The 14,969-nt window shown below is 36.5% G+C and overlaps 1 protein-coding gene and 2 pseudogenes across 1 annotated transcript; 2 read left to right on the top strand and 1 right to left on the bottom strand.

Moving 5' to 3' along the window:
• Window positions 1–712: 712 nt before the first annotated feature.
• Window positions 713–4,297, top strand: LOC132173808 (copper ion binding protein). Its single transcript, XM_059585416.2, has 2 exons — window positions 713–824; window positions 3,366–4,297. Exon 2 carries the CDS (start codon window positions 3,393–3,395, stop codon window positions 3,936–3,938), a length of 546 nt encoding a protein of 181 aa, XP_059441399.1. The 5' UTR covers window positions 713–824; window positions 3,366–3,392; the 3' UTR covers window positions 3,939–4,297.
• Window positions 4,298–5,166: 869 nt separating this feature from the next.
• On the bottom strand, window positions 5,167–5,991 carry LOC148586852 (uncharacterized; annotated as a pseudogene).
• Window positions 5,992–10,030: 4,039 nt separating this feature from the next.
• On the top strand, window positions 10,031–14,653 carry LOC132173807 (kiwellin-1-like; annotated as a pseudogene).
• The last annotated feature ends 316 nt before the right edge of the window (window positions 14,654–14,969 follow it).

The following is a 14,969-nucleotide window of genomic DNA, read 5'->3' as shown; positions in this document are numbered from 1 at the left end:
GCAACCGAAAAGTTACTGGAATAGGCCAAACTTAAAGACTCAATAAACAGATTAATTCGCGACTCAATTATAATAAAATACGTAATTTTTGAAATATTTCTTTTTTTAATAAAAAAACAAACAAACAAACAATTAAATGTAAAAACCTGAGCTACAGCCTAAAAAAAAAAAAAAAAAAAAAAAAAAAGTGGGTGGGGGGTTGGGTGGGGAATGAGTAACCACGAATTATTCTAAATGAACTTAAGGACAGGGAGAGAATTATATAAGCAGAGATTGAGTCATAACTACCCCAATTTCATAAGGACATAGTAATAAAGAGTCCGTGAACACGATTGGCATTGTGATTTTATAGACAAAAAAGTTGGACTTTAAACTACATTACATAAAATAAATTGTTTGGGATTGTGTTTTAAAAAAGTTGCGATTTGAAAATGCACAAAATCTATACTTTTCAAATCACAGGTCAAGTCGGTAAGGATGTACTTTTTTAAAAAGACAATTTTGTTAAACGCTTAACTATATTTCAAAAAATTACATTTTCAAATCTAATCTATTGGGCCTGAGAGCAGATTAAATGGGCCCAATACAAGTCCACTGATCGAATCTCTCAGCTTTCCGGGGGCCCAATGTAAAAAATCCAAATCTTTTGCACTTCCAAAGTCCAATCCACCTTCTTTGCTCAGGAGTCTCTTAAAAAATAAAAATAAAAATAAGAAGCCCTGCTTGAATCCCCGTCCTGTGTCTCTGGAGAACTCCCACGCTTTTCCGAGTTGTCAGTAGCCAGAGACGATTCCCACCGGCGCCGACTACTCTGCCGAGTTCTGGTTAGATCCTCTTTCTGTCTCCCTTCTCTTTTTAATTTTCTATTGTTGGAGATCTAAGGCACTCTTCAACCAAAAATGAAGCATCGTTAGTCGAATTATATAGTTTGATTTTACAATGTTTGTTAGGTTTACACAATTTCTATAATTCCTGAAATTTTTGGCCTTGGTTGGTTCTAGGGCTCTTGGTATCTGGGAAAACAACTGTTTGTGATTTGGAAAAACGCTGTTTTTGTTTGTGGGTATTGGGGAAAACTCCGCAAGGGTACCAGTTGTGTCAATCTTTTCTTTGTAATTTTTAAGTTTTTCAGGTTTTCTAAATGAAAGAACGACTGGGGCAAGAGAGCTTGTTATGGGATCATCCAAGCGAACAAGAATGGGGGTTGGTGGCATAATGTTGATGTTTCTTGCAATTAAGCTCATATTGAGTTTTATGTAATGAACTGTATAAGCTTAGGCTAGACTTGGGGCCCTGATGGGCTTCCTTCGATTTTTGTAGGACGTCAACTACAAAGCTATGCGTCAATGCCTCCATATTTAGTTATATGTCTCCACTGGGATTGTTAAACTACTAGTTAATTTATTTTTACTTTGTACACTAAACTTAACACCTAACTAAGTCGCCTCTGTCTCTGTATTAGCAGTTCAACATTGCATCATTTGGGCATGTGATGGTTCAAAGTTTCTTGTGACAATTTTTATGTCTTCCAACATCTTAATTGGAAGTTATGGTTCAATAAGTCCGTCTGTTGCTTTTATTTTTTCTCTTGATGGGGATCGCCTAGTTCATTGGTCTTGGAGTACAAACGTCTGTCTTTTCCAAATTACAAAGAGCAACACAACTTCTGTTTTTTCGCGCGTGTGTACTTATCAATTTTTCCATGTGTATCCATCACCACATTTTTATACTCACCCTTAACCAGAAGCCTCTTTTTTAAATCTATCTTATGGGTCATCTCTATGATCACTAGTGTGCTATGTGGGCTTGCTCGTGCCATGCCCCTTTGCCCCTACTCCAAAAGCCTCGTTTGTGTCCGCACCATACAGTTTTATCCTTACTTTATGGATCCTCGTCCATACCCGTGCTATGCATATTTGTCCCTATTCTAGGGACCCTCATCCATAATTGTGTCATAATGGGGATGTTACACACCTTTTGCCCCTACTCTAAGGAACCTTATCCATGCCCGCGACACTTCATCATTTCGTACACCACCATTGGCTCTGGTGCCACTTATTTGGGAGATTGAATCTTTTAGAGACCTCTAGTAAGACTATAATGTAGCATCTTTCTATAACGATTTAGGAAACAAGACTAGCCACATCTGCACTATCGCCCCAAAATGACTTGTCAATTTGAAAATTTCCTATAATTTTTTATGAAGCTCAATTTCACCTAGTAACTAGGCAATGTGGGACTTAGCACTCATGACTATACTAGGTGATTCTGATACCATTTATAACAATCTAGGAAAAAGAATTAGCCACATTTGCGTTATATCCCCAAAAGGACTAGCAAATTTGGAGCTTTCTTAGAATTCTTCATAAAGTCCAGTTTCACCTAGTAATTAGACAATGTAGAATTTAACACTCATGAGTATCTTTATAAACCACACACTTTCTATGTGGGCTACTCTTCTTCCTAATATGGGACACTTTCCAATGTGGAACTAAACTCTTTTTACGCTCACACGTGTATACTCTACAATCTTCTTCTTATATGTGAGTCCACAACCATATTGCTACTCTCATTTATTTGTGTTTGCACCATGCACCTTTTTCCCTACTCTACAAACCCTTGTCTTTGCTTGCACTATGCAATCTTTTTTCCTACAACAGGGACCTTCATCTGTACTGGCACCAAGCACATTTTGCCCCTACTCTAGGACCCTCATCTTTACCTGTACCATGTCATCATATCACTATAGGCTCTGATACTACTTGTTTGGGAGATTAACATCATGAGAAATCTTCTAGTAAGACCATAATATAGCATGTTAAGGCATCACCAAACCCAAAAGCTTAAGCCTATGAGTTTAAGCTCAACTATTGCCATATGAACCACTTACATGTGTGTGCTTGATACATTCATATACCTCATGTGAGTTTTGGATGATATAATATTCTTTCTAAGAGTTAAGTTTTGATGGGAGATCTCTTCTCCCAGTATATACCTGATTGCCAGTGATTTTTCTGTCTTTTGACAATTTTGTGATATAGAGACACCTGGATTATTTGAATAATGATAAAACTGTACATTGAACAGGAAAACAGCAATCCAGGCCTCCCTTTACTGATTTTCATACTTTCATGCTCAAGTTTCTTTCCACAATATTAAGGCTCTTTCTTGGAAAAGTTTCCCACTCATTGCAAGCTTGCTATGCTTATTGTGGCTTGAGAACCCCTGTCGTGTTCATTTGTCACTCTATTATTATGAGCTAGATACCTAATGAAAGAACTCATTACTGACACGGAAAGTATAAAAAGGAAAGTTTGCATTGTATGTTTCTAATCCCACACAATCACTTCCATGAATGTTTTCAGGTATTTTGTGTGGGAGTCGCCCTAGTTATGGGTGACTTTTCAATTCAGATTAGCAGCAACCTTCTTAATCGGCTTGCTGATGACACCGAAAAGTTGAAGAAGAAAACTAGAAGGTCTAAAGCTAAGGTACCACAGGAGCCTAGACAGCCCCAAACTAAGGTAAACCAGAAGCAGATTTCTGGTGATTCTGAACCGTCCAAGGGGGCTGCTCCTCCTCCAGGATGGCCATTGCAGCCTCCATTGTTCCTACCAGTAAACCCTCCTGCACAATCTACCTACACAGAATTGGATGCAATTCGATCTGTCATTCACGATAGTGAGAGGGTTTTGGAGAGGTTGCAGAAGCAGGAGGAGAACATGGTGCAGGAAGTAACACAAAGAGCAAAGGATCTCCGTGACAAGGAGTTCAAGCTTCCATACCAGAAGCCCATGCCCTGCTTGGCTGAGAATGATGCTTGGTTGGCCTGCTACAAGGAGCATGCCAAAGACTCCCTGAAATGTTCGCCTCTGGTTAAAACCTTTGAAGATTGTATTCGCAGAGCTAGGCAGCAAGTGAGTTCAGCGGAGAAGTAGACTTGTGGAAAATTTCCTTCTCACATACATGAGTGCAAGCTAATGTCCAGTTTGAATGACACCTAGATTTTTGTGGTACAAATAAATTCAAAAACACTCCTTGATATCTCCATTTTTGGGTTGCATGGTATGTTTTCTCAGCGTCATTCACAATTTTGTTTAATCTTTTACTTTTTACATCTCTAAACGATGTTACTTTTCATAAATGTGATGTAACATGTTCACTGGAGTTGAGCTTTATTTGCATCAGATGATGCCGAAATGTGTCTTTATTGGAAGGCTAAGAGCTTAATTTAGGCCCTCCAAGATATCGCTGTGCAATTAATTATGATCACCAACTATTATATGATTTTGGATCAGTTGAACATTCTAGTTTTGCCCATTAGGCCTTTATGTTCGGCATGCTTGGCCCAAACTTTGTTTTCCTGATCTTCAAAATTTCTTCAAAACTCTCATCTTTATTCATCTACTCAAAAAGAATTTCAACAGTTCAACAGGACTTGAGAAAATGATGGAAACATTATGAAGATTGGCTCTCCAGATCTCAGTATACTCATCCATGGTCGGAAAAACTGTAAACATGGTAACCACCATATGTCCTAACTCACCAATCACAACCCATTACCACTCACAAATTTCCTTCCTTCTTCATTGAACAAAGGCTGAGGATGAGTATTCAGATAAGCTAGGGACATTCGGATTTGGTCAAATGTCGATTTGATGTTGTTTAAGCAATTGGGGATTATGAGTAAAACATCATAAGTTCAATCTAAACGTGTATCGTTTGCCTCCTAACTACCCTACAAGAAAGGGTGGATCCAAGATTTGTATTGTGGGGGGATGAACTTACATGAATACATAAATTCGAAGCCTGAACGTTCATTCAAGGGGGGCAAAAAAATTTTGATGAATAAAAAAATAAAGTTAAACAAAAATTAATTGAAAGTATTAAAAAAATATAACTAACGGAATAAGGAAATAATTCAACAAAATTTAATTATGTTCTAAAACATATAAATATAACTTATAATTTATTTTGTTACGGCTAGCATTAATTCAATTGTCCTCAACGAGTTTTCATACCTTGAAATCGATGCATGATTTCTTCATTACTAATAGTCTTGAATATATCTTTCTCAATGTATGTAACCAAACAATCATTTATCCACTAATCTACCATTCAGTTATGTAAATGATTTTTAACAATATTTATTCCTGAAATGCTCTCTTAACCTTTGTTGTCGCAATTAGCTGTAATCAATGACAATGTTACCGATAAATAAACCAATGGATATACGATATTCTTTTTCATCTCTACCAATTTCTCAGCAAGTTGTCCAATCCCTTTGAGTGTTGCGAATTCTCAGCATGTCAAAAATATATGTTTCAAGCTAGTTGTTTAGGGTGATAAGTTGAACTTCTGAAAAATCATTCAGATAGAATTGAGCAAGTCGAAGTAATTTCTCATTGTTAAAAACAACAAACAAGTCATTTGGACTTAAGCATGCAACACAAAGTAATAATTCGGAACTTGCCTCATTAAAGTGACTTTTAAGTTCTTGGATTTGCATGTATATAATAGTATAATAAAGCTTCACATGGTAATGATGTAAATTTATCATGCCTGTAAATGTAGCTTTGAAATGACTTGGTAAAGCTCATCCATCTTGGGGACAACAATATTTTTTTTTTGCACAAAACTTAGAAACTTCTTCAAATAAAGAATTCCACAAATCTTCTCTCATAGCCTGTAAATGCAGCTTTGAAATTTCAACTAACTTCATTGCATTCAGAATATCTTGATATTTTCGTTGTTGAGTTTGAGATAACTCATTTGTAATCCCCAAAACATTTTTCATCAAATGTAAATGAAAGCAAAATCAAAAGTCTAGAGTGACTGAATTAGTATATTTGCTTTTACTCTCTTTTCAAAATTTAAACTATCTTCAACAATATTTTCAACTATATCGATGACAAAAGAAAACATGGTAACAAGAATAACAACACCATAATGAGAACTCCAACATGTATCACTAGGTCTCTCTAGATTCATTTATTAATTCAAGCAACGGCCAGTAGACATTTCATTATTTTGTAGTACTTCCGCTACTTTAGCAATTCGTTTTTCATGAAGTACATCACGACGTTTACGTGATACTCCAACAACATTCAAAATATTTTAACCAAACTAAAAAAAGTTGCAATTTAGATGTGATTTTTAGCAACAACAACTAAAGTCAGTTGAAGCTGATGTGCAAAGTAATGAACATAATAGGCAAACAAATTGTCATTCAAAATAAGTGTTTTAAGTCCATTCAACTCATCTCGCATATTGCTAAGTATATTGTATCCTTGTCATTGCAATTTGCTAATACTTAAATGGGGTAACTTTACTTTACCCGTGAAATGTTACACATTTTGTAAACATTTTTTCAAAGTTTAAAAACTCTTACTTTGGTTTATCGATCTTTTGACTTTTTTCAATTGCCCACCTCCCGTTAGGATTTTTTGTTAAATCCTAATGGAGGGGGGTGAAAATCCTAAAATGCCAACATTTTTTCTTAAAAAATAATTTTTTTTTTTAAAAAAAAATTTCTGACCTATGGGTTCACCGGTGGATTCTACCCACCCACCTTCTCTTCAGTTTGCTCTATATTGTGCTCATTTTCCATGATATTTCAAATTTTAAGAGACACGTTATTTATATGCATGTAGATATAATGAATTAACAACTTTTCAGGAATTTCATAGAACCAACATGTTTGAAATAATGTGTCTATATTGACTATTCTTAAACCTTGGTCAACGTGTAATTTTTTTTTTTCCTGGAAAATTATGTTTGATAACTTAGATTTGAGAAATTGGTGTGCAACTTTTAGGCGCAAAAAACTCAAATGGGAAGACATTTCTAGGTCGGTTTTAAGAGGAAAGTAGCTATCAAGCTGCCCATTCTTTGAGAAATTTTTTTCAGTCATGTACAGTTAGATCTTTATATTCTCAGACAAAATTGATGGAACTCCACTGAGAATTTGTAGGAGCATTAACTGCAGATTAAATATTCCAGATTTGTGTAGTGATCAGGAACCGTCATCCACTGTAAAACCTTTTAAAGGAGCTGAAGGACAGAGCATGAGTTGTTAAAATCTTAACAAAATTATGTACATATGTGAAGGACAGTAGATAGATGCTTTTATTTTGTTTACTGCTATATTTATCTGCATGTACTCTGAGATTCATTTTATTGGATCACTGACAACTTATATTATTTTTATTATGTGTGGAAATCTCAATTTCACAATTTTATTATTTGATTTTCCTAAGCCAATTATATGGCCAGAATGTAAAATATTAGCTCTGCCTGGTTTCTTTTTTCTGATCATTTAGTTGTGTCTGTGAGAATACATTCCTCCATGTGGAGTGAGCTTGAGAATATTCATTTGATATGTATCTGTTTCTTTATCATGCGAGCACCTCCAAGTATGTGAATGATGTAACAAATGATTGATTGTTTTGATAGGTGAATGGCTGTCGGGTTGGGCTGGAATGGGTTTTACTCCACATATCATCACCATTGCAATTGGATTTTCTCTAATCAATTACTATTGGTGTCTGCAGCTTTTAATTTCAGATTTTTCAATACTCAAGGAAACAGCAATTTGTTCTGAAAGTCGTGGACTACCATGCGAACCCAAAAGTAATATATCCAGAATTTAGTCAATTTACAACAGGAATTGACTAAGAAAATTGATATTGTTCTTACATGCTTTCTGATCTAATAGAAGCTATTATTATGTGTCTTTTACTTTTCAGTTCATTAATCCCCGAAACTCTGCTGACTTTTTTAAGATAAATAATGATTTAATATGACATTAGGACAAAGCTTAAGTTTATGCGTGGAGTATGAGCTCAATGATCTTAGGTTGATAGATACATGAGCATTGTACATAAATTTCACTTGAATCTGATTTTCTTGATGTTCCAATGACAGGAAGGCAGTTGATTTTGGCTTAGATAACCCTTGACTTTTTTTTTTTTCATTGACATGTCCACACAAAAGGGGGAAGTAGAATTCAAACTAGTGACCTCCGTTTTATAAGGCATGGTTCTCAGCCGATTGAGTTACCTCTTGGGAACCGATAACTTTTGACTTCATTTACCCATCACAGACAATGGGGTTGTACTCATTGTTTTTGTAGCTTAATGGAAATTTAGTTTGAATAATTATCATACTTGAATGAGCATTATTCATTGTAAACTAATCTCAAGCACTTTTTAGGAAAGCAGAATTTTTTCTTTCGATAATCTGAACAAAAACAAAGGAAAATGTCCTGTTGTGGTTTATGGTTTTTGGGATTCCAGATGCCACGGAAATTGTCTCAATTAACTCAAACTAATGTATTAGGCTCAGTTGATAGACCATTTTGTTTCCGAGTTTTGGGGGGGTAAAAAATTCTGACCACTATTTTCCTGTCTTTTGCTTTGTGATAACATATTTGATTGTAATATATGCCAGGTGCTATAACATTAACCAGAATTATGGTTCTAGGACATGTAGGGGAGACAGCAAATTTTCTCCATCCGATTAAAAAATAACAAAAACAAACCTTGATCTAGCTAGCTAGGATCCTTCTTTTCTAGGATTTCCCATTGTGTACTAGGTGTTTTCCATTGGATGTTTGTGGATCGAAGAATCTCTTGTCCGACAATAATTTTATACTGTTTTGGCAGTGATGAGCATGCATGGCAAAATATTCATTTTCATTCTTGTTGGAGAGAAAATCAGCCCGCCAGAGACGAGGCGAGGGGTCTCCAGTAGCACTATAGCAGGTCGCTCATCAAGCCCTCCATTGCCTGGTAGACGTGTCCCAAAGGCCCCACCAAGGCCGTCCCACTTATTTGCACAATCCTGTCATCCATGGTAGTCACCGCATGCAAACCTGACTCGAGCACATTCCTCCCATGATGGAGATGGGCCCACAGCAAGGTAAGACCACACCAATCGCAAGGACACTCGTACAAAGGGGATGTCCATCCTGACAAACGCATGTCCCTGCACCTCCTGATGAAAGATATTGACCATCCTTTGTAAGATATTGTACTGTGTGTGCGTTTTTTTTTTTTGATAGAAGAGATTCTTTCACTGTGTGCGTGTTGTAGTCTGACACATGTGTATATATATATATATGGCATGCACCATTAATAAGGAGGAGGAATTAATTCATAAAATCTTGCTCTTATACTGTCCAAACTCTTTTTCCTCTGGCACGACCCCAGCTCATGCACGACTCAATCCCAGTCTAACCTTAATCTTTTAGGGTGACCGGAAATTGTGTTAACAATTCTCATTATTCCTTAAAAGAATTTAAGCTTTGGTTAAAAGATAAAGATACCTTTCCACTGATATTTTGATTATCCATTTGTTAACTAAACATAAAAAACATTTTAGATCCGCAAATGGAAAACTTAAAAAAAAAAAAAAAAAAAAAAAGCAGTGAAATTAAATTAAAAAATTCACCACGTTCATGAAGCTTTTGCTGTGTTTCTTGTCACGTTGGTGGCTGGAACATGCACTTTAAGACAAAAAAGATACACCCTTTCTTCAAGGCGAGTTTTGCGATGAAATTTTGAGATTCTGAACATATAAAAAGTTAATATATTTAGATTTATTTAAGCTCATTTGCATGAAGCCTCATTGGCTGCCGAAAGATTCTAAGGGTAAATTAAGGATATACAGTTTTGTCTCGTTGAGTTAATTAAGGGATCTGAATCATGTGATACAGATGCACAAACGACAATCACGAGAAGATTCAAAACTAAGGCAATTGTAAAAGTATATATCGTGGCGTAATCAACACGCCCTTTTATATCGTTTTCCCCATTTTGTCTCGAGTTGTTCTTGTCCATCATACTTTAAAAAAATACCAACTAATATTTCAAAGAAACCTGCAAAAGAAGACTGCAAACACGTCCTAATTTTACATTAAAGATATCTATTTTGAGTGGTTAATATGATCTCTATATATAGCCCACTGCCAGTTTATGTTCCTCACACAAAAACATAACCAGAGAGAGGGAGAGGGAATATATTGAAGATGCAGAACCAAATTTCTTCCACTGTCTTTGTTCTCTTCCTCTTTCTTCTTCTTGTTACAAAGTGGTCAAGCGCTAGCTGATGCTCAGACTTGCAAGCCCAGTGGTGATATAAGGGGTAAAAAGGCTCCTTTAGGACAGTGTAACGAAGAGAAAAGGCTCCTTTAGGACAGTGTAACGAAGAGAATGACTCTGTGTGTTGTGTGAAAGGCAAGTCTTACACAACTTACAAGTGTTCACCACCTGTATCTAGTCGTACAAAGGCCATGCTAACTATCAACAGCTTTGAGAAAGGTGGGGATGGAGGTACACCATCGGAATGTGACAACAAATACCACTCGAACGACACCCCTGTGGCGGCGCTCTCAACGGGATGGTTCAACCATAAGCGGAGATGTTTAAAGTATATTACCATCCACAGCAATGGAAAGAATGTTAAGGCGAAAGTGGTTGATGAGTGTGATTCCACTATGGGGTCTGATGCTAACCATGATTAACAACCTCCATGTCCTAACAATTGTTAGGAAATTAGGCGCCACTAATTTCTCTTGAGGATCTTGGGATCCAATCTGTCAAGAAGACAACAACACACAAGTACGATAAATAGTATTTTACCAAAGATACAGCTCGGTACGTTCCCAGGTAAGATTGGAGGAGTCACACCGGTCTCACTTAAAATCCAATCTTTCCTAGACATAACATACACGTGTATTTTTGATTAGTACTATAAACATGCACAAACATACACAAGACAAGAAATTTATAAGTGGTTCGGCCAATACTGCCTACATCCACCAAGTTGCAGAGATTTCACTATTTTGGTAGAAAATAACGGGGAGACTTTACAAAAGATATTTCAGAGAGAGATTGCACACAACTCTTCTATGTTGTGATCTGCAATTCTTATATGCCTAACACTAGACTTATCTCTCTATACCTTTTTCTCTCAACCTTTCCTTCTTTTTTTCTCTCTCTATACTTTTCTTGTCTTAGCACACATGAAACATTGAAGCTTGATGCTCCTTATATATGGTGTAGAAAGGTTGGTGAGAATGGTTGGTGCAAACAACCATGCACTATTCCTCCGACGGCTTGGTTGGTGCAACAACCTTTCACTATTGCTTTGACGGCTTGTTGGTGAACTCCACCAACCATTTGACCCATGTGGGATTCATGGCTTGATTAATTCAAGGCAATTTCCAACAATCTCCACCTTGACTTGAATTCCATAAAGTCGCTACAATCTCTACCATGACTTGAATTTTGCAACCTCCACCTGAGACCTCAGGTCAGCATCTTGACCGATGCCCATCCCCACTCCTTGGGATGTCGTACAAAACACTGTCTACACCAACAGTCATAATTCTACAAGAATTATCATGCTCCACCATAAAAAGCACATGCACTTAGAATTAAACAATTCTAAGAATTTTCCTTTCAGGCACATATCGAAAAAATCCTGCTGAAAAATATGGTGCAACTTCCATGTTTGGTTCCCCCGGAAGTTCATCAGCCATCGACACCCTTTTCCACCACATACCCGACATCAAAGACCAAACCAATGTCCCGTATGCAATTGTGGACCTGCTAATAGAACACATCCATTATCCTGACATTTTTAGCGGTTATGCCAGAGGATGTACATGCCTTTATCAAAGAGCATCATCATAATCATCTCTCACTGCAGCGAGAGAAACACTATTAGTGTTTTTGGAGCAACCTGCCGAACCTGCTCCTTTCTTTGGGCAATTTCTTTTAAGGTGTCCAGATTGCCCGCACCCCCAGCATACAAGATTTCCCTTCACAGGGTTCTTTTTCTTCCAATTTGCAACTACCAACGCCGAGTTCTCAAGTGTAGAATTATGTCCACCACTCAGCCTTCTTTCCTCTGACAGAAGTTTGCTGGTAACTTCTAAGAAGAAAATCTTCTCCTTCCCATGAATCAAAATTGGCTTCATATGTTCATAGGAAGATGGAAGAGACCAGATAAGCCTCAAGGCCTTATCTTCATCGTCCATTTGAACTCCTAGAGCTTCGAGTTCAGAGACGATTCCATTGAGAACACTCAAATGGTCTGAAATAGTCGTACCCTCAGCCATTCGCAGTGTATGAAACTACTCCTTCAGGTACACCCGGTTAGAGACTCCCTTCTTCTGATACATCTCCTCGAGCTTCTCCCAAAGCTCCTTTTCTGTTGACGTCCCTTGCACATTAGCAAGAACGTTCTTAGCCAGACACAACCGAATGGAACTCGCCGCCTTCAGATCCAAATCCTCCCAATCTACGTCGCTAGTACCAGATTTTTCGTCATCATCACTAGGACTAGAGGCGGGTATACCTCTCAACGTTTTGTGTAGCCCAGATTGGATTAGGATGTCCTTGACTTGTATTTGCCACAAGCCAAAGTTCATTTTCCCGTCGAACCTATCAATCTCAAACTTCAAGGACTGCATTTCTTCTTAACGAGTAGAAATCCGCAAACTCGCTCTGATACCAATTGTTAGGAAATTAGGCGCCACTAATTCCTCTTGAGGATCTTGGGATCCAATCTGTTAAGAAGACAACAACACACTGTTGTGCAAATTTATTTAACTCGCAAGTGCACGAATCAATTGTAGTTTAATGGATTGCAAGTGCGAGGTCGATCCCGCAGAGAATTGTATTTTTGAAAGAGCAATTTATATCTAAATTAATTAAATCCTAATCTAGTTCCAAAAGGGTTTTGATTTTTGAGTTTTGAAAATTAAAGGATAAACATAAACTAAATAAAATAAGTATATCTAAGGATAAAGGTACTAAGGTTTGGGAATTCACACTCACCAAATCATAACAACATACTTTATGTTCATCAATATTAATCCGAAGTTCTCACAAATTAAATCATAGATATATTTTACTATGCTTCAAAGAATTAATCAAAACCATCTCATGTATCCATTCATTGACCAAATCACAAAAGGAATCCAAATTCAATTGAAACACCAGATGTATCCGTAGAACAAATCACAAGGGATATCCAATTTTTATGAGTTAAAAGCCAAGCAATCAATCATATGAAATTATCTCAAATCATCACATGTATCCCTGAATCACAAGAGATATCCAAGAATCACTCCATACAATTGATTAGAAGTAAAACAATTGAAATATAAAACCCAATAAAATTAGAATAATAAAAACTTACATAAAAGTGATGTTGTTCTTCATCAGTGAGGCTTCATCCCCAACCTTAGTTGAGAATTTAGCTCCACATAAAAATAAAATCTAAACTTAAACCTAAACCTAAAGAAAAACTAAACAAAAGAATTTTGCTCTCTAGGTTTGTGTCCCTTTTCTTGAATGCAAAGAAGTCTATTTATAGGCTTAGGAAAGTCCTAAAAACCTTATTAAACCTAGATAATTCGGAGGTCTGTCTCCCAGTCAAAATAGAAGTCTGAAATCAGAATAGGATTCGTCCAGATTTGTGTCTCTTAATTGTGGGGCAATTTTGACATAGTAACTGTACGAATTAGGAAAATCCTATTTCACAACGAATTGTAGTATTTTGAGTTAGCTTTCCAATTCCATTTGAATCACTTCAATCCGAAATTTGAGCGGAGAGTTATGGTCAAAATATCAAGACATATACAGAATCTGAATTTGAATCCGATCCGAAATCTTATCCAATTTGAAGTTTAATCTGATTTAACCTTTTCTTGGATTTGGTTAGACTTAACCACATCATCTAGGTCTTCTCAAAGTATGCTTCCTTCCAAACTTTGCATTTTTCCCTTTAAAGCTGTAGTTTTTCTTTAATGACCTACAAAACACTAAAAACACAAAACTAACACAAAATATTAAATAACGACACAGCTAAAGGATTAACTAATGTAAATAAAGAGGTCCAAATATGCAATATTTGGCACTTATCACACACAAGTACGATAAATAGTATTTTACCAAAGATACAGCTCGGTACGTTCCCAGGTAAGATTGGAGGAGTCACACCGGTCTCACTTAAAATCCAATCTTTCCTAGACAGAACATACACGTGTATTTTTTATTAGTACTATAAACATGCACAAACATACACAAGACAAGAAATTTATACGTGGTTCATCCAATACTGCCTACATCCACCAAGTTGCAGAGATTTCACTATTTTGGTAGAAAATAACGGGGAGACTTTACAAGAGATATTTCAGAGAGAGATTGCACACAACTCTTCTATGTTGTGATCTGCAATTCTTATATGCCTAACACTAGACTTATCTCTCTATACCTTTTTCTATCAACCTTTCCTTCTTTTTTTCTCTCTCTATACTTTTCTTGTCTTAGCACACATGAAACATTGAAGCTTGATGCTCCTTATATATGGTGTAGAAGGGTTGGTGAGAATGGTTGGTGCAAAAACCATGCACTATTCCTCCGATGGCTTGGTTGGTGCAACAACCTTTCACTATTGCTTTGACGGCTTGGTTAGTGAACTCCACCGACCATTTGACCCATGTGGGATTCATGGCATGATTAATTCAAGGCAATTTCCAACAACAATATCGTTGATGCCTCTCAAGCTATTTGGAAGGCCTTTGGGAGTGCCAAAAAATAAGTAGGGCAAATTAGATATTTACTGGTCTAATGCTTAATTTCCACCGTATGCAAAGAATACCATGTGAGAAACATATTCGAAGGTGTTTATTTGGTTGTTTCGTGTACTAAGTAATGTAACTGCATTTTCAATATATCTTATGTAACACTTAGGTTGCTTCTGGTTTGGTAAAAAATTTATTAATGATTCTTTGGTAAAAGGGTTTAAGTTTTTACACATTGGATCTGTTCAAGTTGCTGTTAAACCATTAACCATACTAGGTATTAATGCTTCTGTTTCGTTATGTCTTCGTGATGCTAGGTTTGTTAATTTTCAGACAAGTATACTTGGTATGATACAATCTTCTCTATTTA

This window comes from Corylus avellana, chromosome 3 (assembly GCF_965113065.1).
Source record: "Corylus avellana chromosome 3, dhCorAvel1.hap1.2, whole genome shotgun sequence".
Classification (NCBI taxonomy): Eukaryota; Viridiplantae; Streptophyta; class Magnoliopsida; order Fagales; family Betulaceae; genus Corylus; species Corylus avellana.
The sequence above is the reverse complement of the archived record's forward strand: the minus strand, read 5'-3'. Positions and strand labels throughout refer to the sequence as shown.